Source organism: Falco rusticolus, chromosome 9 (genome assembly GCF_015220075.1).
Source record: "Falco rusticolus isolate bFalRus1 chromosome 9, bFalRus1.pri, whole genome shotgun sequence".
NCBI lineage: Eukaryota > Metazoa > Chordata > Aves > Falconiformes > Falconidae > Falco > Falco rusticolus.
Window position 1 is genome coordinate 38748101 of NC_051195.1, and position 26764 is coordinate 38774864.

Genomic DNA, 26764 nt, shown 5'->3' on the forward strand with positions numbered 1-26764 from the left:
AGTATAGCTGCAGTTTGGTAAAATAAGCCAGTAAATGCTGCTGTGGGTGTGCTCCTTTGCACATGGAACTGCACTGTCTTTCTAATGCTTGTTGAAAATACTGTGGTAGAATTCACCTTTTCCGCCTTGTTTCCTGGTAGGTGTGAAATTAATTACTTTCACTGATAAATCTTGGTTTGCTTTATTTTAATAACTATTTTGTCTACTCTTTCAATTAGTTTTTAATCCTGTCTCCTATTTGTGTTGGCTAGGAGAAGGAACTAACTGAAATGAGCATGGTTTTGCCGCTGTGTGTTCCTAGAGCAATGAATGTCAGTGTTCCTTGGGCAGGTGGAAGGTATGGACGCAAAGGGCACATCTCTCTGGAGACACCGGTCCTTTGAGGAGCTTGTGGCAAGGCTCTGGCTGGAACTTGTGTTCACATGGCAGCTGCCTGCAGCTGAGACAAAACCCCTCTCCGCATCCCTCGGCAGCGGGAGTCAGTCGGGGCATGGCAGCCATGTCCGAAAGCAGGAGGGTTTCGTGCTGTGCTGCCTGTGCAGGGTCTTCTGCTCCCCAGCCCAGGTTTGGCCCTCGCCCGGTTTGCCTGGGACTCGTCTCCTCTTTGGGTTTGTTGCAGGTGTCTTGCTCCAGACTCTGCCTGTTGCAGGCGTACCTCAGCTCCACGCAGACAGGTCTCCCTGCGCTGCCCTGGCAGCCCCTTCTCCTCAGCGCAGCTTCCCAACAGGCTGATTAGGCACCCTTGACCTTTTTATTCATCTTTGTTGTTGCTGCTGCTGTTGTTGTTACATAAATGTTCTCACTTGACAGCTCTAGACTGCTGGGATTTGTAGATGTCCTGTGCCCTGCCTGTGTGTCTGAACATGTTCTCCTCCAGGCCTCGGGTACCCTTGGAGGAAAAAAAACCTCCTGAGGAAAAACCTCCTGCAAAGCAGCTGTGAGTGTAGTGGCTGGAGTAGAAAATCAGGAACTGATTCCCTGGGGAAGAATGGAGCCCAGGAGATGGGTCTTAGGTTATTCATCCATCTCTGCGTCTTCAGTGTAACAGACTGAAATGGTCAGGCAACGAAAGGATTTTCTGACAAAAGAGTAAGAAATGCACATCAATATAAAACTAGCCATATTCCCCACCCTGCTGGAGATTGCCAGGTTTTCTTGAAGTAAAGCTGTCTGTGTTTTGTTTTTTATTTCTGTGAAGTACACCTTTCTTTTACATCATGTTATACCGTTTATCTGCTGAAGTTTGATGCATTTAGGACATACAGGCCAAACTGTTGTGGTTTTGGTCTGCTGTACTCAAGCAGGGTTTGATTTGGTTTAGCCTGCTCAGTTAGAGCCAGTTACAGCTGTGACGTTATTGATTGTGTACAGGCACTCCTGTCCATCCATCATGCACAAGCAGTCCTGTCCCAGTGAAGGGACTGCACGTTTGTAGAAAATGAAGCAGTTTCGTTTTTGCAGGTCCTTAACTCTCACAAATGCTGCTAACACAAGCATTCTTGTTTTCTATTAAAGTAAATCCCTAGACAAATCAAAACCCAACCCAAAGAAATCCCAGTTCTGTGAACAGGCAGTTTTTTATCAGGTATATACTGAAGCAACCTGATATTAACTTCCTAGAACAGTGCAGTATTTGCAGAGCAATGATCTTAAGGGTACTTGGTTTAAATGTAGTCTCATATGCTGAATCAAGATGCAGAAATCAGATTATCTAAAGAACTAATAAAAAGGAACTGATTTTCACACTTTAGGTTGTGTATCAAACATGGGAAAGTTTTCTCCTGCTGTTTTTAAGCAACATTTCCTTAAGCATTTATATTTTAAATTTTGCGATGAAAGAGCTACATAGACTGCACTTTTCTGTCTTAGATACTCACTGCTTCAGACTGTAGATAGAAGAATTGCCCAAATAAGATTCTCTCTCTCTCTTTTTTTTTTTTTTTTTTTTTTTTGGCTGGAAAACAGCAAATTAATATTAGATGAGTGTTTGTAACATCCTGTACTTAGATTTTAAGCATCAGCTATGGTTCAGGGCTAGACAGCTCTGTAACGTAGCAGGGAAAGAGCTTGATGCAATCCAGTATTTGGAAGCCGGCGGTAGCTGAATTCAGGCTAGGAATGGCAGTGCTAAGTTTTCTAACAGGAAGGATAACTAACACTTGGAGTAATTTCTATGGATGTATGGCTTTGTCAGTTGGAGTCTTGAATGTGGACACTTGTGTTTTCTAAAGGATACGTGTGGTTTAGGCAAGTTATGGAAATGGGTAGTTGAATTTCATAGTTTGTAAAAGGTGGGAAATAGGCCTGATGTTCCAGGCAGAGATATTATTTCCTTTGCAAGCTCTTGGTAAGAGAGGGGTCTGAACCCATGTTGTCTTTTCATTGTTATTCTAATACGGTTAAGAATACTTTGCATTTTTAAGGTTCGGCAAGACCCCAAGACCCTGTATAAAGGATGTGTTAAATCCCAGCCTTTGACTGTTCTGCTGGGCTTGCAGAATTTTGTTTTTTCTTTCTTCTACTGGGAATAACCATTGCTAGACCAGAGGAAGGTAGAAAAATTGCAGCTCTGTGTTCGTTCCTCATGCATTTAGGTACCGGCTTGTTCCCCTTGAGTACCAAATCGACTCTGCCACTGCACCCTGGTATGAGAGCCAGATCACTGTGCCAAAGGGCCACCGGGTGATGAAGGAGGATGTACAAAGGAGCTGTCTTTGGGGATGGGGGGGGGAGGAGCTCTTTTTGAGTCACAGGTTGGGCTGCGTTCTGGTACCATCTGCAACAGGATGGGTGATCTTGTGGGAACAGAATCTGTGATCCTCCAGGACCCGCAGCAGGAAACCCACCCAGCCTGACCTTTCACTGCTCTCTGTTGCAGCGGCTGGCTGCTGTGGGCTGCTGCTCCCGGGGCTGGAGTGTGCTTTCTCTCTGCGGGTTGTGCTTGAGTTTGCCTGTTTTGTTGCCCTGGAGACAGAAGAGTGTGGTATGCTTTCCCCCTGACCAGAAATAGTTTCCTGTACCTTGTGACCAGGGCGCTGTACTCCTCCTCTGGTCTCCGGCCAGGCTGTGTGGTGCTGGAGGGATGGGGTGTTGGGGTGATGACCTCTTGTCACAAGTTCTGGTGTGGCTGCTGCCCATGATCACTAGCTGCCCTGCCCGCTCCCCTCCCTCTGCACGACAGTGTAGGATTTCAGGGGAGCAATTGCTCTTGATTTACATCTCCCATGGCATTTTGATGGTTATGTCATTTTGTTTGAGCCTTGCTCCTGTCAGCTGTCTGTCCTGGCTGTCAGGACTTGGTGGCTGAGTAGCACGTGGTGAGCTTTTACCTCTCCTTCCCCCTTTGCTCAGCTGTTTTTGCTGTCTGCTTCCCCGTGTCCTTGTACTTGGGAACAGATTCTCAGCAAGTGTAACCGTGCACGAGGGCAACGTGATCTGGGTGGATGAAGGATCCCCTTCTGTAGGAGTTCCAAGTAGAGCTGGGAGGGTAAGTGGGGAATTTGCAAGACCCAGGCGTGCAGCCGGGCTATGGATAGTTTATCTTAAACTCTCGTCTTGCTGTGAGAATCTGGCTCAAGTGCAGAGTATGCGGCACAGTTTGCTACTTTGCAGCCGTGTTTTGCAAAACTTTATTTGTGAGGGATACTGCTGAAAACGAAGCCAAGGCAGCCCTACCCTTCCCCAGCAATGCAGGTGAGAAAGAGCTTGCACTGCACCAAGGCCTGGGGAGTGTGGAAGCTCTCCAGACGTTCTTGCTGCCTGCTACTTTATTGGAGAGTGGTTCTGGCACAGAACTCTAAAATATATGCCACAACAACAATAATTTCCAGGATTGAGAGGGAAGGAGAGATGAAAGAAGTAATTTACCTTCCCCCATCCCTGAACAGTAGCAGATGAGGATGTAAGCACATCTCAGCCCTATAAAGTATTAATTGGGACATTTTCTGCAGTTCATCAGTGGGAAAGAAGACAGAAAACCTGCAATGCCCTGAGCTGCTATTCCCAGCCTGGGTGTTCTGAGCTGAGATCTGGCTTGGTCTCCATCTTCATCTCACGGGGAAGAGAGCAGTTGCCCAAAGCCTTCATTTACGATGGGAAGGGAAGACCATGCAAGGACCAGGGAGCTGCACATGCTGTGTTCTCAGGCAGAGCAGTGTAGTGTGGCTTTGAAGTGGGTCTCCAGTGGCTTTCCTATAAATCAGAGGATGCTGCATTCCTACCAGTGACTGCTGAGTAGCCCAGCCAGCAAAGGGTCACGCTTACTCCTGTGGAGAAGACTTGTGTATCACAGGGGGTGCAGAGAAGGTGTGTTTTCAAGGCTGTCTGCCAAAGATCTGCTACAGAAGAAGTATCAAGAGCAGGCAGGGACTGCTGCTTCCCCTTGCTATATTCTTTCCATGGCTGGACTGGGGAGGAAGGGCAGTCCTTGCTGCTTGCCTCATTCTAGGCATCTGCATCCCCAAAAGTCGAGAGTTTAGCAGATGCCAGTGCTGCCTAAATGGCTTGCCTCCCTCACATCCTTTCGGCAGATCTGTGCTTGTCCAATGTGAGCATTTCGTTTGCGAGGATGGGGGCTTTGTAGTGAAAGTTCAGGACTCAGTCCTTGCTGTAGTGAAAGATCTCCTGGCTGACCCTCAGTGGCTAAAAGCCCCGCTGCTTCTTGGCTGAGGTGATCACAGTTGCTTTAGCTCCCTCTCCATCCCTGGCGCTCATGTGTGTTACATTCCTAGGGAGGAGAAACCATTTGTTACTCTTCTTGATATTTTTTCCTTTAATCCAGAGGACAGTTGTGATGGAACAGACGTTGCCTTTGGGCTGGAATAAGCATGCTTAGCGTTTGGGCAGAAATGCTTGCTTGGAGATCTCAGAGTGCTTGATCAGCATTTCGCCAGCGTGTCCATCCACGGGTACTGAAGTATGGTTACCTTTACAGTTCACTGGAGCTGGCGGAGTTCCCTACTTCATGTGATGGCCGTGCACTAGCAGGAGCTGTGTATTTCTCCCTCTGACTCTGTCCTTCCTCCCCAGTGCTTCTCTGGAATGCAATCAGGTCCTTTTCCTATTTCATGTGGACTATTTTTTCAGAAACTTTTTCTCCTCCTCTCCAGCCTTGGAGAAGGGGGAAAGTCTCAGAAGGGGTGTCACTGGAGGTGCCTTTGGCATATCTGTGAGACTGAGGGAAGAGCAGCATCTCTGACTTTGCAGCTACTCACTTGGAATCCAGGGAGGGAATATCAGTTTAGTGCTACCCTGTAGCAGGAGTGGAGGTCCTCCTGCAGCCCCAGCTGCATCGCCCTCGCCTGAAACGGCTGTGAGGTTCTGGGAGACAGTTATGTTCTAGCAAATCCCACCTCTCTGGACTTCTGCTGGGTCACTGTGCTCCTTTCTCTGTTGAATATGAACAAAAGCTTAGTTCAGAGTTGCGGTACTTAATGCCTTGTTTCTTATTCTCTTTCAGATCACCAGAAACTGGAACGTGAAGCTCGAATCTGTCGACTTCTAAAGCATCCAAATATTGGTAAACCTCCTTGGGCTCAGAGGGATGGGGGTGAGAGAGAAGTAGTGTGTCTCATCTAGCACGCTGTCAGAGGGCAGATGTATTCTGAATGTTCACCACAACTTGTCAAACTTCCCTGTTGAAATCACCTCGTTTTCTCTCTTTGACAAATTCTGCATATGACTCTGTCCCATTCCTTAGCATCCTGGCCCAGGTGTTCACCAAACTCTGCTGTGGTCCCGTGTGCTCGCCCATGCAGAGCTGTCCCTGCTTATTGGGTGCTGCATGACTTGTCTGTTCATTTGACATTCAGCAATGGGAGTGGGCTGTTGTGTTTGTTTTCCCCGCACCTGTCTTCTGTTTCCCCTTTTTGGCACTTGTTAATATATACGTTTAAATGCTGTATTCAGTGACGTGCCCAGAGTTAAAGGAGGGTGGGCTAATATGTCAGCTCTTCTCATTACAGTGGCCACTTACTCCAAAAACAAGAGACCAAAAAGAAATTGCCCATTTTGGCAGTGGGGGGAAAAAAAAAAAAAAAAAAAAAAAAAAAAAGAGGAGGAAAAAAGGAAAAAGGAGGGAAAAAAAAGTAAAGGGAATAGTGGAATAGTTTTGTCTAGGAAAATAGGAAGAGGCAAAAGAAGGCACAACTCTGAACCAAAACTACGTTATTTAATGAAATGTAGAGAAAGGATATGGATTTTTATATAGTTCTGTAGCTCCACTATGAAGTTTGTCATATGGTTTCTTTTAGAGAAATTGCATGTTGCTGGAAGTTTCTTTGAGCAAAAACTTTGGACCATTAATAATCCCCTTTTTAGATCTTTAAACAAATAAAGCCTCTAGGATCCTAGCTAAGGTCTAATTCGAGTTAATTTATTTAAGAAAACATTAAGAAATACCAAACTGCTGCCTTCAACCAAGCCACTGTTAAATATCCCTGTCTGGGAAAGCTGTGATGCATTACATTGTCTGTCTTCTGCGTAACCCTGTGTGTCAGTGTAGGTGATGTTTTAAGGACATCTGTCTGGTCTCCTGGCTTTCAGCTTTGTAATCAGTTGCTCCTACCCTCTGAAACCCTGGGAGGGGAAAGGTGCCCCACAGCATACCCTGTGGACTAGCACCTGCAGCCTGTCCCATATGTGATGAAGAAGCAGTTTCCACAAGCTCAGGACCTCACAAAATGCCAAGCCACCTTAGTAGCAGCTCTTCAGCAGAAAGAGCTTTGTTGCATCTGAGTGTAGTTGTGGAGGTATGACATAAAGAGTAGTGGTGGCCACCTGCTACAGTCATTTGCACTGATAAATATATTGGTCGGTAAATGTATTGCTTGGCAATATTCAGAATGACTAAAACTCGTATTAGCTAGTTACTGAGCTTCGTTTGCCCCATAAGTCTTGTTGCCTTGGTTTAGTCACTTTTTACTTTGGCCTTACCTTCGCTGTCATCATCTCTTCTTTTTATCATTTCTTACACCTTTTCTTGCCAAGCCTCTCACAGAGTAACTCTTATACACAAGAGGAAAACCAAAACGGGAGACATACCGCATTCCTGGTTCAATTCTGCAGCTTGTGCCTCATCCATGATGAGTGGCAGCGCATGTCTCCTGTTGTATTGTGATTCGGAAAAGACTGTTTGGGGGAATGGCGGTGGTTCTTGCATTTTCTACAGAGTATTTCCTCTCTGCCTAGAAAGAACAGGTTTGGGTTTTTTTAAGATAAAGAGACTAGTCATTTTAAACTCAACGGGTGGTCGCAAATAGCAATAAAGGAATTAAGTTTTATGCCTACAACACAGAATCAAAGTGTGTGGAATAAAACCTCAGGAAGTCATACAGTCCATTCAGCAGTCCTGTGAAAACTTTTCGTACCTGGCTGATTCCAGGCATGTTTGTTCTTAAAAACCTTTAATGCTTCCACAGCCCCTAGTGGCAGTCTTTCAAATGCTTAAGTTTTCTATCAGACATTAGAAAAACCATACTCTGCTGCTAGCTTAGCTCGTTGTTTCTAGTTATATCCAGAGTATATGTGGAAAGTAGTTTTCCTTTCTTGTAACACTCTTTTACATATTTGAAGACTGTTATCATGTCTCTTTTTAGTCATCTTTTTCTTCAGACTAAACAAACCCAATTCTTTCAATCTTTTCTCATACGTCATGTTTTCTAGACTCCTAGTCTTTTTTTTCTTTCTGTTTTTTTTTTCTCCTTTCTTTTTTTTTTCTTCCCCCTCCCCTTTTTTCTTTTGCTGGACTTTCTCCAGTTGCTTCATATCTCTCTAGAAATGTGATGCCCAAAAGTGGACATAAGATTCTAACTAAGGCCATGTCAGTGCTGACTGGGGAGGAAGAATTGCTTTACCTGTCCTACCAAAGATACTCTCGTTCTGTATATCAGCCTGTGAAACTTGCCATTTAAATGCCATTTAAATATTTTGTTGATGCACAGTTGCTTTCTGACGCATTATTTCTCCAGACTTTCTGCAGAACTTCTGGCAAGCAAATAATTTTTCCATCTTGTGTAGATGAGGATTCCTGTCAAAGCGTACATTACATTTGTCTTTATTAAAACAAAGAGAGAGATATCTACTCTGTGGGCTCCCCCCAGATTTCTCAAGACCATTTTGATTTATCTTCTGATAGTATAATAGGGTTGCAACTCCCCCCACAGTAATGTGATCTTTGATAGCAATGGCATATCTATTGTATCAGGTAGATACTTAATAACACTGTTGAATACTTTTGGACTCTGGACAGACTCCTGAAGATATCACTTGTTGCATTGTTCCAGTTTGACAGTGATCAATTTTGAGTATATTTTTTCAATGAGTTGTATACACCATTACAAGCTAGTTCTGAATATGCATTTTTTCTAAATTGCTTATGGAAATAGCATGTCAGCTGCTGTCAGAGGCCTTGCTGAAGTCCAGATGCTGCATGCGTTGCTGCTTCCTATTCCTGGGTCTTGTTACCTTGTCATCAAAGGGAAACATGTTGTCCTGATCCAGCAGTAGTTTTTTTCCTTGAAATGTGTATTAGCAGTTAGTAATCACCTAGTTACTGCCATTCGATGTTGTAAACTCTCCTAGATGAATACTTGGTGCGATGCCTCACCAAGCCCAGTGTGAGCTATCCTAGGAACACCGCAGCAATCCTGAAGAATTCTGCAGATTTTGCACTTGCTTTAATTTCCCCATTAAATCTTGTTGTTACTATTTTTGTTGCAAACTACGTTGCAGCATGTCCTGCTCTTTCTATGGTGACCTGAGCCTCTAGTGAGTCCGGGCCGAGTACTGAAAGTTAGGACCCTGTGAGGTGGGCTGCTTTTCTTTCCTGCCTATACAGAGCATATAAAGCAAACCTGTCGCTGAATTTGTGGTTCTTACTCGTTTGCTGCAAGACAGTTGATTCTGCTGTGGAGATTCTGAACGGCCACACGATGACCGTAACACTACGATAAAATAAAGGTTACTCTAGGTACAAAATAGTGGTGATATGTCCTTTGGCTGTTGCTTTTTGTGAAATGACGGCTTTCTGAGTTACCATAACAGGCTTTCATCAAACCTTAGCCCTAATTATAGGCTATTGCTCTGTAATTGGGTGTTTGGCTTGTCTTTAGGTGCACGTTATGGCCAAGGTAATCACAGTGGAGTAATCCTTGTAAAAGCTTAGTGTTGCAGTAAGGTTTTTTTAGTCTGGACAGGAGAAAGTTGACTCGAGGCAATTTTCTGATTTCTGACTCATGGAATGTACCGTGTTCTCATTGCAAACCGTCCATTTGAATGTGCCATTACACCTGGTTGCCTCTGACTTCAGTTCAGTAGAAGAAGGGCTTCTTTCCCTAACTTTCAACTTGTTGGGGTTTTTTCCCCCCTCTTGATAACTTTATAGCATATTGTGGATTCTGGTCCAGAGAAACCACGTGCCAGCCCTGGTCACCAAATACAGCAGAACTGGATGGAGATCCATCAGTGATCTGTTCACTCCACCTTGTTTTAAAGGCAGAAAAGATGCACCCATTACGGAGGATGCGGGAGTGTTAAAGAGAGGCAGAAGGCAACATCATTAAAACCCCACTGTCAGTAAGCAGATAAAATGCCTGTGGAAGTTGGCAAGAGACACGGCTCTATGGGGAATTCCACTTCTTGAACAACGTACTGTTCCAGCAATTCACTTACTTATAAATCTTGCAGGCATTTGACACGGTTGTATTTGGGAACATCTAGAAGCGAGTGATAAAGCTTTCTTCTTGGTCCCTGTTTTGCAGGAAAGAAGCAGGTTTTTATAACACGTTCATAGCTCTGACCGTTCATGCGCAGGCCCTTTCCTGATTGTGCCACTGAAGCTTGTGCAATGGCTAAGATAAAATAACCCTCGCCATTGCCTTCTGCTCCGTGTAGAGCTAAACTTGCCGTCTGTTGAAATACTGACTCTTTCTTACTGGAACAGCTCTTTTGGTCTGCTGCTTAGTTCAGTCAGTCAGTATATTTGATTTTTAAGTCCTGTAGTTTATTCACTACATAGGGATTCTGTTGTGGAGAATTCCGTTTTCTCCCATGCTTGCTGCTACCCATCAAATATTAGAGCAGTGACGGGGCTGGGAACCCCGGTGTCCTCCTGCAGGCTTGTTCAGTGCAGCTGGGAAGTTCAGCACAGTGCCGAATGTGACCTTTCCTGTCCTAAGACTCCCAAAGCAATAATGATGCAAAAATTTTGGTAAAAATCCTCATTCATAGTTTTCAAAACTCCTTAGCGTTCCTGTGTTCTCCTACAAGAGTAGGATTTGTGGCTTGTTCAGCGTACCGTGAAGTCTGTGCCGTGCATGGATTTTGTTTACTGTGTTAGGTGTTGCCCTCCTACTTCTAAATTTTCTTTGCTATGCGGTATAAATATGTGCTTCCTCTTTGGATCTGTTACCAAATGATCTCTCCTCTTTCTTATATAATTTTAACCCAACAGTACAAAAGTAGTTCTTGAGTATCTTTTGTTTGTAGTTCAAACTGAGCACTTCTGGTTGGTTATTGTGTCCCAGCTCATGGCAGGATTTGCTGTGAAGAGCCTTGTGCACTTAGGTCTAGAATAATTAAAAATAGTGATTTTAAGAGAGGCTGGTGGTAGCCCAAGAGCCAGAGCCAAATGCTGTTTCTGATTTCTGCCTTCATATCCTTTGCTGAACTGCTTCAGAATTAATTTCTTTGAGGGAATTTATAGCAGTAGTGAAACGCTGTCCTCAGCATCTATCAGAATTATTGCTTTTTCAGGGTTTTCCTGCTTCTGACTTTCTCTCCAAAATGCACTTGCACCTGAATTCTTTTTATTTTAACTTCTATCTGTTGGCTTCTCTCAGGATAAACCAGAAGTTTGGACACGTCCTTATTTAACATGGAGAGAAGACGGTATAGAAATCTCCTGTGAATTAGAAGAATTTCTTTTGACCCAGTTCAGTTTTATTTCCTTTGACAAGTGGTGTGTCCTCCTAGTACCTCTGTCTCGTGGGAGTGATTTTGATGGATGTGTATAAAAAAAGGTCTCCTGTTTGTGTGCCCTTAAATGATGGTTACGATCAAGGTGCGGATTGCTGCAAGGACCAAGAAGGATGCTATGCTTCTGCGTGCAGCCCAGCTGGAGAATCCCACAGTGCTCATAACTAACCTGGGTGGGAAATGGGGTGCATTGATCGTGTCTGCAGACCTAATACTGGGTTTATTGTCCTAGCAGTATCAGCTGCAACTGAAGGTTCGCTCCTTCTTCATTTTAAGATGCTACTCTTGGTAAGCAGGCCCTCACTTTTCCCCCCCTGCTGCTACTTGGAATGTTTTCTTATCACCTTTTCCTTAACAAGAGATTTGAATTGCTTCCTTAGTGAACAAGGGGGAAAAAAAGTAGGCTGTGTTTTGCTGTAAACAGCACATTTCCTTGTTTTCATTTGGCTGCAGACATCCAGACTGCCTTTGCAATTGGGACAGAAAGGGTGTTATGCACAAAGAATAGTTAAAATGCTGGGGATTCTCCAGTGGTTTGGCTGTGCTTGCTGTCCTATGGAAACTCAGTGGTTTCCAAGTAGGATGCTCCCATGCCTGGCCTGCTCTTTAAAGCTGCTGTCCCGCAATTTCTATATTCCTGTAATTTTAAGAAAAATGTTTCTCCATAATCACCCTCAATTTGGGAATGGAGTAACAATTGCATTTTCTTCCTTGCCAGGGAATATATTTATTTTGTGTGACTTCGTGTTCTGTACTAGAGAGGGATTTGGATTTTGTTGTTCATCTCTTCAGCTGTGAGATTTATCTGTATGCAAGCAATCCCTTAAAAAAAATTATAAATAGTGGGATGATGGCCAGACTTGGTGCAGTCAGACTCAAAGGTACTGCAAAAGTTGGCAAATTCCCTTAATTTTCTTTCCCCCTGTTTCTGATTACAACAGCGTTGAGGAAATGGAAGGAGCCTCCTTTGAGGTTTCCCTTGCCAGAGCTCTGAACAGAACAGGGGGAAGCTGCGCTCTGGTGCAATCCTGCAGGCACAGCCTGCGTTTTGAACAGAGCTTCCCTTGTGGCAGCATTTAGTGAGTGTCCTGGGCGATGTGAGAAAGGAGTTGTGAAAATCGGGTGAAGGCAGCAAGGCTGGGGGGATGTCAGGCAGAACACCTGCCTGCATGGACGGGAGCGATGCTGTGCAACACCAAAGGCTGATTTGGCCCTGATGGCAGCAATGTGTGTAGCAAAGCTGCAGAGTCTGAGCCCCTAGAATTTGTCATGACCTCTACCTTTATTTTGTTAATTCTAATAGAGAGGGTGTTCTCTGTGCGTTTTCTCTGACATACTGATAAAGTTGGCTTGTTATTATTTTGGGGTTTTTTTAGAAAAAGCTCTCATATAATGCTAGTGGTTATCAACAGTACTTTGCTTATCTGGTATGTGGATTATCGGAAATTATTAATAACAATTCTGGATGGCTGTGATTGCACTGTTATCAGTAAAGTAGGAAATATTCCTGCTAATGCACTCTTCTGGCTCATGTAATGTTTAAGTAGGGCATACTAAGTGTCGTGTGTCACGCACTGAACTTCAGCCTTTCAATACAGACATCGCAAAATTCAAGGAGAAATAACATTTACTTGGCACTGAAACGTATTTTAAAAAATCTTTGTGGTTGTATTTTTTTTTTTAAAAAACTTTTTGGGTTTTACCTCTGCAGAAGGACCAGTTTCTTAACAGGAAAGATACTGTGCTCCCTTCAGCTTCTTTCTAGGCTGTGAATTTCTGTGCCTAAGGGAATTCCCTCTGCCTTGGCACCATGTATGGCAGAAAAGGCACTGCTTTTACTTCATTTTTTAGGGCCAGAGTGTTATAAAGGTTACAGTAAGAACAGTGGTGTGGGGGAAAACCCCCACCTCTGTGTGCATGTGTGCCTTTTCCTGCTCCCTTCGGACTGTTCCTTGTCTCTTTGCAGAGCCTGCAGCAGCTCGGTTCTGCTTGAACCCGAGTGGAGTGTTAACAAGCCCTTCTTCTCTTCCATTTTCTGGAGCTTTAAAACTGCAATCGGTGTGAAATGCTGCGGGCTTGGGGAGTTTGCAGCAAGCTAGTTTATATCCAGCATACTGTAACCTCTCTGTGTCAGATTTGGAAGGAGGAGGAGGAGGGAAAGAGTCGACGTTCCGAAGGGACTGGTTAACAGCAGCATGCTGTGTCCTGTTAGCTAACTGTCCTGCTGCTTTAGTTACTGCTCTAACAAAGCTGGTCATTAGCTTCTGGAACAGATGATTTCTAGAGGATTATTTGCATTACACAATTCAATGCTTTTTAATAGAAAATTTTTAATTAAAAGGAGAGTCCTTTTGGAAGCAGCCTGAGCAGCTGCAGCTGAATTCTGCGTGTTTAATGTAACTAGAGAAACAGCTGGGGTGGGAGCTGAGCACCCAGCTCACAGGCAGTCACAGGTTGGTGGTGGCTCCTGGTGGGACAGGCATCCTGAGTGATGGCGAACCGCGCGGGAAGCGGCCTGGCGCACGGCCAGGCTCGGAGGTGGCCGGACAATTCCCATCTTGGCTGCCCAGGCTGGTGAGCAGCTGGGGAAGCGCAGAGTGGGTGGTAGCCATCTGCATCAGATCACTTCTCACATGTGCTGCAGTGGATGATAGTGCTCAGTTTGCAGTTTGCCGGGCCGTGTGTATTTGTATCTATAGTTTCAACATCTCCTGGCATGTTGGAGAGTATCTTATGGAAGAGGGCATCAGGCAGCTTTTAATCTCCAGTTTTATTCTGATGCTTCTGGCGTGCACTGTCCCTTGAAATATGCCCCTCCTGGTATCTTTTACCTCCTCCCTTTCTCCATGATAGAGGCAAATGTTTGATGTCAGGTTGGAAAGTGCTGAGAAGTGAAGCTGTGGCTGTTTCTAATGAGTGGCTGACCTTTAAGTAGTGTTGTTCAGTCCAGAAGATCCCAGAGCACTTTTGAGTTTGCACTACTAAGGCTGTGTGAAAGAGTTACTGTGTTCAATTACCATGACCCAGGAGGCAGCCAGAAATCTCTCTTGCCTTGTATTGGCTGTGCTGCAGGTACTGCAACACAGGCAACTTAATCTGAGAGCCCCAGGTATTATATAATGACAGCGCACGATGTGTGTTGGTGCAGAGGTAGTTGGCTAAGTGTCCTTTACGTTCCCATAATAACCAAGTGCTTTACACTTAGAAACACGGGCAAACCTAGATTTAGCAGACAAATCACCCTACCCTGTAGCTTTGACACCATCCCTAAAGACACACAAAGGCCACTGGTACGTGGGAGCAAGCATATTTCAGCCCATGTTACCTTTTCTGAAGCAGAGGTGAGTAATTGCAAAGCGAAGATGCTGGGAATTATCCCAGGAAATTCTTCTTTTGGTTGTGTACTTGCCTTTTGCTGTGGCATCGGTGACTACTTTGCCTGCAGAGATGTACTTGCGGCGGGTTGCCAAAACTCATCCTGTGTTAGAGCAGCGTGCCTGCCCCAGCCATGGGCTGCGTCCCCGGGCAGCTCTGCTCCCGTTTGCTGTGGATACGGGATACAGGGAAGTGTTCATCCTGGGCCGTATGTGGCGGGCACGTAAATGCTCCTGTCTGTTACGCTTGACTTAAGAGTAAAACAATAATCATACTCGGCACACTGGGCAGAGCGGAGATAAGGTGTGGGTCATCTAGGCTAGGCATAACCTATGTTTATGACACCAGTATCCATTGCCCTTTTACATGTGACCTTTTAAAAATGAGGTGCCTGTTGCTTTTCAATGTTTTTTTATGTTCCTGTAGTTCAGGTTCACTTTTACAAAAATTTAAAGGTCTTTTCTGATTCCCTCATGATTCACTTCAAGTTCTGCATTCACTGAGCCTTGCTTTGTGTGACTCAGCAGCAATTTGCATTGGTTGTTAGACTGATGCAGTTTGTTGTGAGGGAGACTTTCTCTACGCTCAGTTGCTTTGTATCACGCTCGGGCATCAGAGAGCTGTGGCTGCATGTACAGGGTCGCTTTATTCGGGCAGGGAGTGCAAACCACGTGGTATGACTGTTACTGTATTGCTGTTTCTCACTAAAATGCTTCATTTTCTGTAGTTAATATCATAGCTTATTTATATGATTTCTTTCTAAAATAAATTCTGTATGTGCAGGAGGATTTTGAAACACTTTGAAGTATCAGCTTGAGGTTTTGTTCTTGAGGCAAGATTTCCAGCGAGGCTCTGAAGACAGCAGGCAGAGAAAAGGAACATTCACAGCAGGTGTTCTTAGAAAGTGCTTGAACTCCTGGTACCCAGCTGCCGTTAGGTTCAGTAACCGCAGCACGTCCCCTTGAGCCACTTGCTGTGGATCAGGCTCTTTGCAAATGCTCTGGATTGCATTAGGGCCTCGGACCTGATGCACATACCCCCACAAGACAAAAAATAATGTGTGTAACTTGCATCAGGCGATGCAGAGGGTCTGAGTTTCTGGGGAAAGGGAGTGGTTTGGTCTCACTGTTTTTCTGTTGTTAGTTATTTTTCCAAAAGGCCAGCTTTGTGGGAGATGCTTCCCATACAGGTAAGACCAGTTCACATAGGATGAGGCTGGAGAGGAGACCAAGGGAAGAAAAGGATGCTTAAAGCAGTTAGCTAGGTTGTGCCTTGTCTGTAGCAGTGCATCACAGCTCTTGAACCGCGCAGACTGACAGGTGTGCATTTAAAACTGGAGGGAGAGTTTTAGGTAGCAGTCTCTGCTTACCCTCCGTGGAGTACCACTACAGTGCCAGATTCAGGACTATTTATGAACAAAGTTGGGCTTTTCTTTGCGTCTTGCTGAGTGCACTGTGTCATCAAGATGCTGTGCAGAAACTCCTGCCTATTCCTCCCAGGCTCTGTGTGCTTCTTGGAGATCTCATCCGAGTGGTGATGCAGTTTCTGCTGACGGACCAGCTGCGATGGTTGCAGAAGATGTTTCCACCTAACAGTCTGTAACTGATTCTGCTCCTTTCGATAGCATTTGTTCTGGCATCGCTTACTGGTGCTGTGTTTTTTTAATTATTTCTGAAGTTATCTGTAGGACTTGACAGTCTTACAAAATTAAACGTGCTTGTGAACTCTACGAGCCCTCTGCTCTTTGTGTGTATGGGACTTTTTTCTGCGCTCTGACCAAAACCTTGGGTCAAGTCTTTCACCATATCCTGTAACTGCTTTAGCGCCTCATTGTCTGACTTGCTTCTGTTTTCTTTCTCACTCCCCTCTCCTCGTCTGCTCTTGCTAACCATTGCAGTGCGTGCTCTTTCATCCATCAGAGACCTTCGACATGGGAACAGCCATCAGCGATCCTGGCTGTGCGTGCTGTTGGCAGGGACAGATTTCCTACATCTGTAAGGATCCCTGTGTTAAGAGTTTGGCTAGGAAGGAAATATGGTTTGAATCACTGCTTCTGGGCAACAGGATCAGTTAATAGAAATCATCCACCTCGTCTCCTGGTGAAAAGAGTGAGATCAAGTTCCTTGGCAGGTGCTGGACTTGTTTGCAGTTTGATCGCGTTTTGGGAGACCCTGTGTTGCTGTTGTGCAACTTCCCTGTTGCTGCGACTTGCGATTCTTCTTGTGATGTGCATTTGCTGCACCAGACGTGGATGTCGCTGCTCCCCTGATGAGAGCAAATAAAAGGGTTCTGTGATATTTTTGAAGAGAAGGTTAACTGGATAAATACTTTTCTCTTTAAATCTCCATTTTTCTTATCACAGATAGTCAGGTTTTGGGAATCCTTTACCTTCCAGCATCTACATATGATTGTATTTTTTACCCTGTTGTGTCAGCAGGTTACATGGGTCTGAGCAGCCTGCTCAGCTGCTTGGTTGAAGCTGAACTTGTGGTAGTCATGGAGATGTTAGATGGTGTGTCAGGACCAGCAGCCTGTGGAACAAATAGGCTCTCCTTTTCATGGGAAGAAGTCTGAAACCGAGCCCCGCCCAGTGGGTTCCTGTAACCTGCTCTTGGAACTGGATCTTGGAACTTCCCCATTTGGGAACCTGTGTCCTGCCTTCACTTGGAGGGTACTCGCACAGGACATCTATAAAGCAAAGAGGGCTTTACACTGTCTGGAAGGTGGAGGTATCAGATGGAATCTGACCTTTGTGTATCTTTAAGATGAATGTTAACATATTGTGCGTCGTATTTATGAACCAAAGCAGAGAGGAGGCCAAAAAACTTCTAAAATGTTTTTATTCTTGACATCAGCTAAAGGTGGTGGAGTTATTTCTGAATATACACCATTTCACAGGCTGGCTGAATGGCTTTGGAAAAAGCAGATCATGTTTTTAAGCTGGCAGTCACTGGTAGTTAGCACTGCATTAGAAAGCAGAGCGTTGTAACTTGTGTGTCAGCAGAATGAACCGTGGCATCAGAGCTGCCAATGGCAGTATCCTTGCTGGTCAGGAAGGCTCTTGTGGCTCTGCAGGAGGGTCGGTAAGCAAAATGTTAGGGTGAAAGGGTGCTGGGTGCTCTTGCTGTTCTGCTACAGGATATTGCTTTTGTTTCTTCCCATCAGCATCGGTATGAAGCAGGTGTGGACCAGAATTGAAAGTCACGAGGGTTTTGGTATAGTCAGACTTTTCTTAATCCTTTTTGATTCCTCTCATTGCTGCCCCCCTCCACACTTTACGCCTAATGTTTTGAGCTGTTGCTAATTATCCCTGTGCAGGGTGGTGGGGTCACTGTCATCTTTCCTATAGCTTTACAGGGTTTGGCTGTTCTGTCGTTACTCCCTGAGCTTTGTTACCTCAGCAGATTAAATCCAGGGCAGATTTTGTGCCAGCATCGCTCTGGGCCGTTGCAAGGAGGCAGCTCCCTTGTTAAGTTAATGACCTGCGTCCTGCCTCCGAAGTCCTTCTTTTGCTGTGCAGCCCTAGGGTGATGTACGGTGTCAGTATTTATGAACTGTCTCTGTCCTCCTGTCATGCTTCTTCACCTAAGGACGCAAATAGTGTTTTACTGTCCTTGAAGGCTCTTTTTGCTGCCTCTGTCAGTCTCTGCCAGCTGAGTTGCTACTTCCTTCCCTTTTCATGACGTATCTGACAACATTGCTTTTCTCAGGACAAAGAAATAGCACCAATCAGCTCATTTATGTTTCATTTTCTGGTGTAATTTGCTGCCCACATCTTTGCGTCAGTTTACTGTTCGGTGTTTTTTACTTCTACCTGCAGACGTGTTTGCTGGTCCCTTTCCGTGGCCACTGCTCTGAGCTAACTGGTGGCTGCACTCCCTCTCTGTCAGGTTTTCATTCATGCTGCTCTCCTCCCTGCTTGGTCTTGCTTGCAGTACTTTGGTGACCTTTCAGGTGCCAGAGGAAGGAGAATGCTTTTTCATGCCCACTGAGCATCACCACACGTGACCTTATTAGCATATTCAGCTTTCCTTGAAGTTTCTCCATCTGTTCCCTCTTCATAAGGTCTCTGCACACACTTTTGCCCATGTCCTGGGCATCAGCTTTTCTTCATGTGCCTGTCTCCTACGTTCACCTCAAATAGTCTTGTGCACTGCAGTGAAAAGTGCCCTGTACTGGGAATCCAAGTGTCTGTTTCAGCCACTTCCTATCTTGTTTCCAGCCTTGAATGGAGATCTTTTCTCCTAGGAAACGCCCTTCTTCTTGCTTGCGTTGTTGTAATGCCACCTCTGCTGGTTTCTGCCAAGTGCTCAAGAGGCAAGTTTTCTTGTAAACACCAAGTTGTATTGCAATCAAGTTATTACAAAGCCAACTAAAATTGCTTACTTGGAAAAAAATTCTTTTTTTGCAGTGGATAGTTTGAGGAACGCAGTTCTTAAAGGTGATGTGCTTCTGTCTTCATGCTGTAGGAACGGCATGTTGCACCTGAAACACCTGCTCTACTGGTAGTCTTAACTATCCTCGTTTGTTTGCAGCGTTATGCTGGGTGGAGTGCTCCTCCCAAACCCCTGTGGTTAGGTGTGGTGGAAGTGCTAAGGAAAGGAAATTGGTCAAGGGGCCAGCTCAGATAGCTTGTGGGTAAAGGCAGGAAAAATATAAGAACGTACAGGCAGAAAGAATAAGAATTGAATCCTTTTAGGAGGAGTACTGGCAGTGGTCTCTGCACATCCACGCTACTCTCAGTTTTGAGTTGGTGTGTGTTTGCGTGCACATGGAAGGGTACCTTAGCAGAGGAGAGTTGCAAGGAGGATTAGAGGAGAGCATTGGGAACATTTGCAAAAGCAGTTCCATATGAGGTAGGAGCGTGTGCCAAGTGCTAGTTTGAAACGTTCCCAAGGCGGTGATGGTAGCTGACGCCATCCACCAGTAAGAGGTGCAAACTGACCTCTTGATACTGGCAGAGAGAAAATCATCATGTTGGGCAAAGTCAAAACAGGTCACTGGCATATTACGTGGAAGAGAATGGAAGACAGGGAAGAGAGGCAAAAGTACCGTTTCTGTGATAGAGCAGGATAACGAGATTTTTCTCATAGGGATGAGAACTGTAATGCTCCTTTGGTCAATACTCGATTACAAGGTGTTACAGTGACCGAGACCCAGGCTAGTCTCAGCTAGGTGCTTTAGCTGGGTGAATCAATAGGGAGAGGCTGTAGAGGGTCATGTGAAGAGGATAACTCGTCCTAGTCAGGGTGTGAAGGTTTAGGAACTGAGTCAAACAGGATTGCTAGCTTATGGCTCTGATTGGCAGGGAAAGTAGTGAAGTAGCAGGGGAGAAAAGCAAAAAGGAGGGAGTAGGCAGCACTATGAAATTCAGGGCTTGGTTCCTCCTCTTGGGTTAGAATTAGTGCCTAGGTGTCCAAGAAGCATCAAAGAAACTGAGATTGTGATTCAGGCAGGAAGAAATGGCACTGCGCCGGCCACAGAGAGACAGCCCACGTGTAACAAGAGGAAAGGAGGACTGAGTCCCAGAAGACCCCAGAGTGCCGGGCGATAGTGCCCATCATGGGGGCAACCCCAGCCCTGCAGGTTAAAGGAGACCAGGAAGGAGAAAAGATGACAGCTAATTTAGGCAATAGGAGCAGAAGGAGGGGGGATAGGTAAGGAGCTGAAGGAGGATGAAATTTGGAGGAGGGAAATGTGATCAGGTATGTCTGAGTTAACAAACAGGTCAGCAAAGATGAGGGCAAGAAACTGACTCTGAATTTTGGGTAAGGATTTGGGGTGTAAGTCAGAAGGAAGTGGGGAAAAGGCAGTAAAAGGAGGGAACTTCACAGCTTCACAGGTGAAAGGCAGAAGGGAGATCAGTGACACTGACATGCAAGTGGGGTCAGAAGTCAGGTTTTGGGTTGGGGGCTTGTTTGGAGGTTCTGAAAAGGGTTTGTTTTGGGAAATAAGAACAGATGGGGAGAGATGGCAAAACGTGAGCGTGGAGGAAAGAGTAGGCAGATGTGAAAGGAGGGTACTGAAGCGTTAGAGAAGGAGAACGAACAGGAGGTCAAAGATATTTAGAGTTTGTTTTGACGCTGGGGAGGGGTGGGTGTATGTGAAGGACACCCATCTGTTCCTTTGAGATAACGGAAGGAAATAGGTCACTAAGTGAGCACACAAAGCGAAGGGCATGGGGAATTAATAGACTGATTGGGTTGAGGGAGAACTTGGCGGTGTGCATGGGTTTGATTTGTGAAGTGTCGTATTTGCGGTGTGCCCTGTAAGTCTCCATTTCTTGATTATGTTTTTGCAGTGCGGCTCCATGACAGTATCTCAGAAGAAGGTTTCCATTACCTCGTCTTTGATCTGTAAGTGTCTTTCTTTGGCTTTGATGCTTCACCAGCGATACGGGCACATGGATGGCTGACTAAGAACGGAATAAAAAGCACCTGCATTAGTATAATTCTCTCTTTCTCTTTTGAGACCTGTAGATACCTCTGGCTTACATGACAAAAAGCCATTGACTGTGTGGTACGGGATAGACCAGGAAGGCTCCTGGCAGCAGATGTCAATGTGGGGTGGCAGAGGATGGTTGTCCTGTGTAGGGAGGCTGTTTGACTTCTGTCCCTGAGGCAGCCTGGAGGGGCTCAGAGGAGGGATGTTCTGCCCAAGCTTAGCATATACTAAGCTCCTTAGAGGTGCACAGGCAATTCGTGCCCAGCGTCACCAGTGCCCTGGCACACTGCTGGTGAAACGGCAGTGCGAGGGGTCAGTCACACGGGTGTACCAGTGCTGGTGCCATGGGGGTAAGGCTCTGCCGTGGCTCCCCAGTGCTGCAGGTCCCCAGGGAGAGGGCCCAGGATGGGTGGCTGTGTACATCCCACGCAGCCTAGAGCTCGAGGTGCACAGGCTCTGTAACCTCCCTTGTTCTTTTGCACTTCAGGGTTACTGGTGGGGAGCTCTTTGAGGATATTGTTGCCAGAGAATACTACAGTGAAGCAGATGCCAGGTAAGACTGTTTCCAGACCCTTCTGTGTATGTGCCACGTGTGCTGGCAAATGCAATGAGTTTCCTGACTCCTGCTCTGTGCACAGCTTTGTTCTGACACTCTTGCTCTCCGTCTGGAAAAAACAATTCCTCTTTCTGCTATTAGCATAAACTATTGTCACCGATCAGCCTGGTTCACTGCAGCTCCAGTCCTTGCCACTTGCAGATGCTGTGCTCTTTGCTGGGACAGCCATTGCTAGCAACTTTGCCTGACCTTTCTGGTGGGTGGTGATAGTGTGTCCTTAGTGAGCAAAGGCAGAATCATAGAATCATTTAGGTTGGAAAAGACCTCTAAGATCATCGTGTCCAACCATTAACCCATCACTGCCAAGTCCACTACTAAACCATGTCCCTAAGTGCTGCACCTTTGCATTTTTTAAGCGCCCCCAGGGATGGGGACTCCACCACCTCCCGGGGCAGCCTGTTCCAGCGCTTGGCCACCTTTTCTGTGAAGACATTTTTCCTAATATCCCACCTAAACCTCCGCTGTTGCAGCTTGAGGCCAACCTAGGGGAGAGCTGTCCTGTGGCTGTCATAACCCTGCTCGCTGGGCCCGCTTGGCCCCTGCCTTCTGGTAGGGGTTCCAGTGATGTGCCATTGCTGTTGGGAAGACCCATCCAGGTTGTCTGTGTCTAGGTGATGGTTTATGGGGCAGGGGGAGAGAGGCCTTTGAAGGCTGTGTTTCTGTGGAAGCCCTCTCTGACCGTGAGCTGGTTGGTACAGTGAGAAAAGGTACATGTGAAGGCAACCTTTATGTTTTAAAATTTAAAAGATTTAGAGTTATACCCTTCTCTTTTTGAATATGTCCCCTCTCTCCCACATGTGAGCTGCCTGAAGTGGCCTGTGCTCGTCCCTTTGCTCTTCGTGCAGGGTGGATATTCTGTGCAGCCATAGCTGAGGGTGTTCTCGGAGCCATCTGTCCTGCTGGACGTGCAGCATTTGCAGTCAAAGCTGGGATTAGGCAGCTCCTGGTCTGCTTTAGCAGCGTTGAGAGCGGCTTGACAGTGACAGTTCACCCCTGCTTATTCTGCACCCGTCTTCTGCTCCAGCAAGCGTTAGGGGAGCCATGAGTGGAGAGGGGTAAGAAGGGAGCTGTGGGTGCTGCTGCAGGTGAGCTTGGTAGGCGGCACTGCGAGGGAGACGGTACTGAGTGCGAGGAAGGAAAGAGAATGAGCCGGTGTGTGTGTTTAGGTGCTGTTGTGGAGTCTGTGGGCACTTAGTTGCTTTCCCTGTGGTACAGACAGCCTCGTGTTTTGGCATTGCACAGTGCTTTGAAATGCAGCATTGCACGATGCGCTCTGCCGTGAGCCGTCTGCTGATGGCCAGCGGGCTGGTCATCTCTGGTGGACCTCCCGGCAGAGAGCTCTGGGAGCCATCTCGATGTTTTCCGTGGGGTGTATGGATGTTGTAGGCACAGCATCTCAGACAGATACAGTTACTCAAGCCGTTCTGCCTTGAAGTTGGCAAGTTTTCAGGATCATCATCCTTCCCCCTGTCCCCCTTGCCAGTGCCTGTTCCCTGAAATCGTTGAGCTGGCTGTGACCGACACTGCTTGCGAAAATAATGTCAGGCTTAGGGGGAAAGGAGAACTGTCTGTTGCTCTGTGAGCCTTCCTTAGGGTGCTCAGCCCTCTGACTGTCAGCCGGCCAGGTCTCGCAGTGCCCACAAGATGACAGAGTGAAACTCCTCCCTTTCTCTCCCCATGCCGAGCTGAATTCCAGAGCAGGCTGGGAGAGCGAGGGAGCAAGGTCCGTGCCAATCCGCCGCACTTGGCTCGCCTGGGACACCTCACACTTTTGCCATTTTTGGCCAGAAAATCTCTCTCGCTCAGACTCGACTCCGTTCTAATTATACATTTTTGTTTTGGGAGCGGGGAGATATTCATGGACTCCGACCCTGAGGATTGTACTGCCAGCTCCAGAGGGGTGGGGGTGCAGCACCTCCTTTCCTCTTCCTCCCCTCACCCTCTCCCCGTCTTTTCCCGTAGCTGCTTTCTCTTCCCTCAAATATTTCACTCATTTCAAATTTGTTCCCCTGAGATTTTTAGAATTCGGTGAGGGGACTAACTGATCCCGGGGTGAGGACACAGACCCATCTGAGTTGCCCACATCTGGGTGCTTACTATCCAGCCATAGTTGTCAAAATCCCTACTCTGTTCCACACTCACCCTTGGGAGCTGAGTAAGTGTTTAGTGGATAAGACGTTTTCAACCAGGAATCTCACTCATGGGTGTGTTGCACTGTCCTTATGCAACAGGTGTAAATAACATCTTGCTCTTGCCCCGGTGGTTACAGCAGTGAGTGGCAGAGACAGGGTTTTCTGTGAGCTGGGGGAGCGCAGCACACTGCACTGAACAGGGAATGAGCCTGCTTTTCAGATCACTAACCCCTTAAGTAGGATCTGTACTTAAAAGGCACCCAGCAAGTGGGTGTGTGCACGCGTTGTATATGTAAAGTGCTTGAGATGCTGCTCTGAAAGCTTTGCAAACTGGCAGGCACCCAGGAATCATCATCCTGAATTTTCTGGGGGAGGCTGCTGCTCTCTAAAAGTTTATTCTTTGCTCGGGACTAGCCCAGCTGAATGTTTGCTGGAGCGATTGCCTCTTGCTCGCCCAACCTTAGCAAGCAGTCCAATCTGTTTGCAGACACCGGTGCCTCAGTTCTCCTGTGTCGGGTGGGCGCTGTTGGCTGAAGGAGCAAGTGAGGTGCTCGGTGTGATGGGGAGGGAAGGAAGGAGATGATGGGAGGTAGGAGAGAGGCTTTGTGGTCCTGCTATGGATAGGATATTCAGCATCCTGTTGCTGAGGGGGCTGGGGGTGTCCAGCTGTGACAGCCCTGAGCTGTGGCAGCCGGCGTGCACAGTGGAAGGGTTCAGCCTGGGGTCTTGAACTCTCCCTGGTACAAATATAAAAGCTAGGGAAATAGTTCTGTGATGAGATGAGATGCCAAGTGTATGTGTGTGTGTGCATAACTTTGTGTGTCTCTCCCTTTATCTTGCAGCCACTGTATTCACCAGATACTGGAGAGTGTGAATCATATTCACCAGCATGATATCGTGCACAGGGACTTGAAGGTAATATTTTCTCCGTGCCACAGAGGCTGAGGAGAGCAGCCAGGGGATCACTGGAAGAGGCAAGACAGGAATACTGTGTTGCCAGCTGGCAGGGTTCTTTTACTTGAACTGGGCTCAGGGGTTCCTGAAGCACAGATTTGCTCCTTCGGAGTTTTCTAGAGGGTGTGCTGAACTCTGGAGCAAGTTTTTGGTCTTTGTGAGCCTTGCCAGCTCTCAGCCTCTCTGAGGCAGCTCCGGCATGGAGTAGTTGTGAACTTTGGAGTGTGCAGTAGGATTTCAGAGAAACTTGGGTAGAATTCATTATAATGAAGGACACTTTCTAGTCTGCCATTGAAGAGATCTCTAGAGACCTGGGGCAATCTCTGTTCAATCTGCCAGGATGAGTTTGTCTGCACAGAGCATGTATATTTTTATTCCGCACTGTTGCCAAACACATGCCATTGGGCTAGGGCAGAGATGCACAACAAGAATTTTTCATGTCATTTCTTTCTTCTGTCATCAGTAGAAGCACTTTTAATCTAAAACCAAAACTGCTGGCCAGTTAAACACTGGGTGAATCAACCATTTGCCACATTATAACACATTTATAGACCCAGAGCCCCCATAGTGTAGTTGCTTAAACTCCCTTCCCACACAGTGCCAGCTCTACTGGGAGCTGGGCAGGCTCCAGAATGAAGAGGTTTGTGGGAGGATCTGCCTGCCCTGCAGCCCTCTCTGTCTAAAGTGGGAATGGTGATGGCCACCAGTGGTCCAGTTAAATTAATGCAGGATGACACCTGCTACTAGTGTTGGTTTTGGTTTGTTATACAATGCATAAGGGGAAAACTATAAAAATATTTTGCAGAGAGCAAGGTAAAAGCATGTTGCAAGCTCGGTGGCAGTGCTCTCCTGGTGTTTTGATCTCGCGGGCAGCTGTTAACCCTTAGTGTTTCTGGCAAACTCCCATGCAACACTTTTGGCTTTCTAATTCAGAGCACTGTGAAAAGATGCGAGTGATCTACTGCAGAATGGCTGCTCTGGATTAGAGCTGACACCTGTTCTCAAGAAGTCAGCCTCCAAGAGGCACTACTGCCCAAAATTAGGGCCTCTGTGAAAATCGGCAATTTTCCAGTACAGATGGTTGAAGATTTCCTTTGCATCCTGTGTTCAGATATTATCTGTTTTGCTTCCCGAGTTTTGTTTGTGCGAAAGCTGTGAACTTGTTAGGAACTGACCAGCTGCTAGGCACTCCCCACTGCAGTTGGTGTTTCTTCTGTTGCTTGCTCTGAAACTATACAGGCCTGAGGAGTAGCCATTCCTTCTAGCAATAAAAGATCCCATGCTCTTTTTTTAATATTTAGCTCCTTGCCAAAAGCTTGGCCTTCAGGGTCAGTGTGTAATAACTGCAGAGCTTGCTTCAAGAGAAGTTTTGTCTTTTGTACCTCCCTCTCATAAGCCTGTCTTTTGGCTGACATGCTCTTAAAGAACTTCAAATGTTGAGCTGCCCATAGGGACTGTAAGAAATTAGGGAATACATTCACATCCTTACCAAAAAGTATGTGAAACCTGAGACAACCCATATGTTGGCAAACATGCATATGGATAAGCATCATTAGCCTTAAGGTGTTTTTAGCTAGATTTTAGAAGCAAATAGTGCTTAGCCAGCACAAGCCTGGCCTAAATTTCACTGTTTGTTAGTCAAGCCAAGCCCAGGTGTGATCTGAAGTTGGGAGGGGTTTTCAGAAGACTTCATTGGTCTTCTGCTTTAGTGACTTGTTTGCACTGGCGATTTTTCATCAGCTTAGCTTGATTAATGCAATCTTTTCCGCTTCCCATGTAGTTAAAAGCCAGTGGCATCCAAATGTATTGAGACCCAGTTCCCCCTCCTTCCATGCTGCTCATGGCAAGGACTGTGATGGGCAAGGCCGTTCTCCCTTCCTTCAAAGCAGAAGCAAGGCACATTCCCAGTGCTTTAAGGCAGGTGAAGGAGCAAAACACCTTGTTCCTGTCAGGCAGAACAGGGATAGAGGGTTGTTGTGGGATGAAACTCGTGAGCAGGCTGCAGAAAAGACCTTCATCGGATTTGTGGAACTGAGATGAGCTCCTGTTTCTGGATTTCCAGGCTTCCATCTTGCTCAGTTAAAAAATCAAGCTGATAAAAATTGCACAGATGATCAGAAGGGGGTAGGATGAGCAATGACGTTTGTCCTGCCTGCCTACAAGTTGAGTTTCCTACAGAGCTGTAATAGCCACCACCTTAAAGGCTTTGGGGTTTCAAGGGTCCCATGTCACTAGCTGCTCTGGCGCTTCAAAGGAAGCTGCTGATCTC

At 46.3% G+C, this 26764-nt stretch overlaps 1 protein-coding gene across 17 annotated transcripts in view; it reads left to right on the plus strand.

Moving 5' to 3' along the window:
• The window catches only part of CAMK2G (calcium/calmodulin dependent protein kinase II gamma), a 121655-nt gene that overhangs the window by 49630 nt on the left and 45261 nt on the right, over positions 1 to 26764 (plus strand). For all 17 annotated transcript variants that reach the window (XM_037401364.1, XM_037401363.1, XM_037401367.1 and 14 more), the window contains 4 exons: positions 5459 to 5518; positions 20651 to 20705; positions 21281 to 21346; positions 24384 to 24456. In XM_037401364.1, the coding sequence (XP_037257261.1) occupies positions 5459 to 5518; positions 20651 to 20705; positions 21281 to 21346; positions 24384 to 24456 (254 nt within the window). The remainder of the gene's footprint in view (positions 1 to 5458; positions 5519 to 20650; positions 20706 to 21280; positions 21347 to 24383; positions 24457 to 26764) is intronic.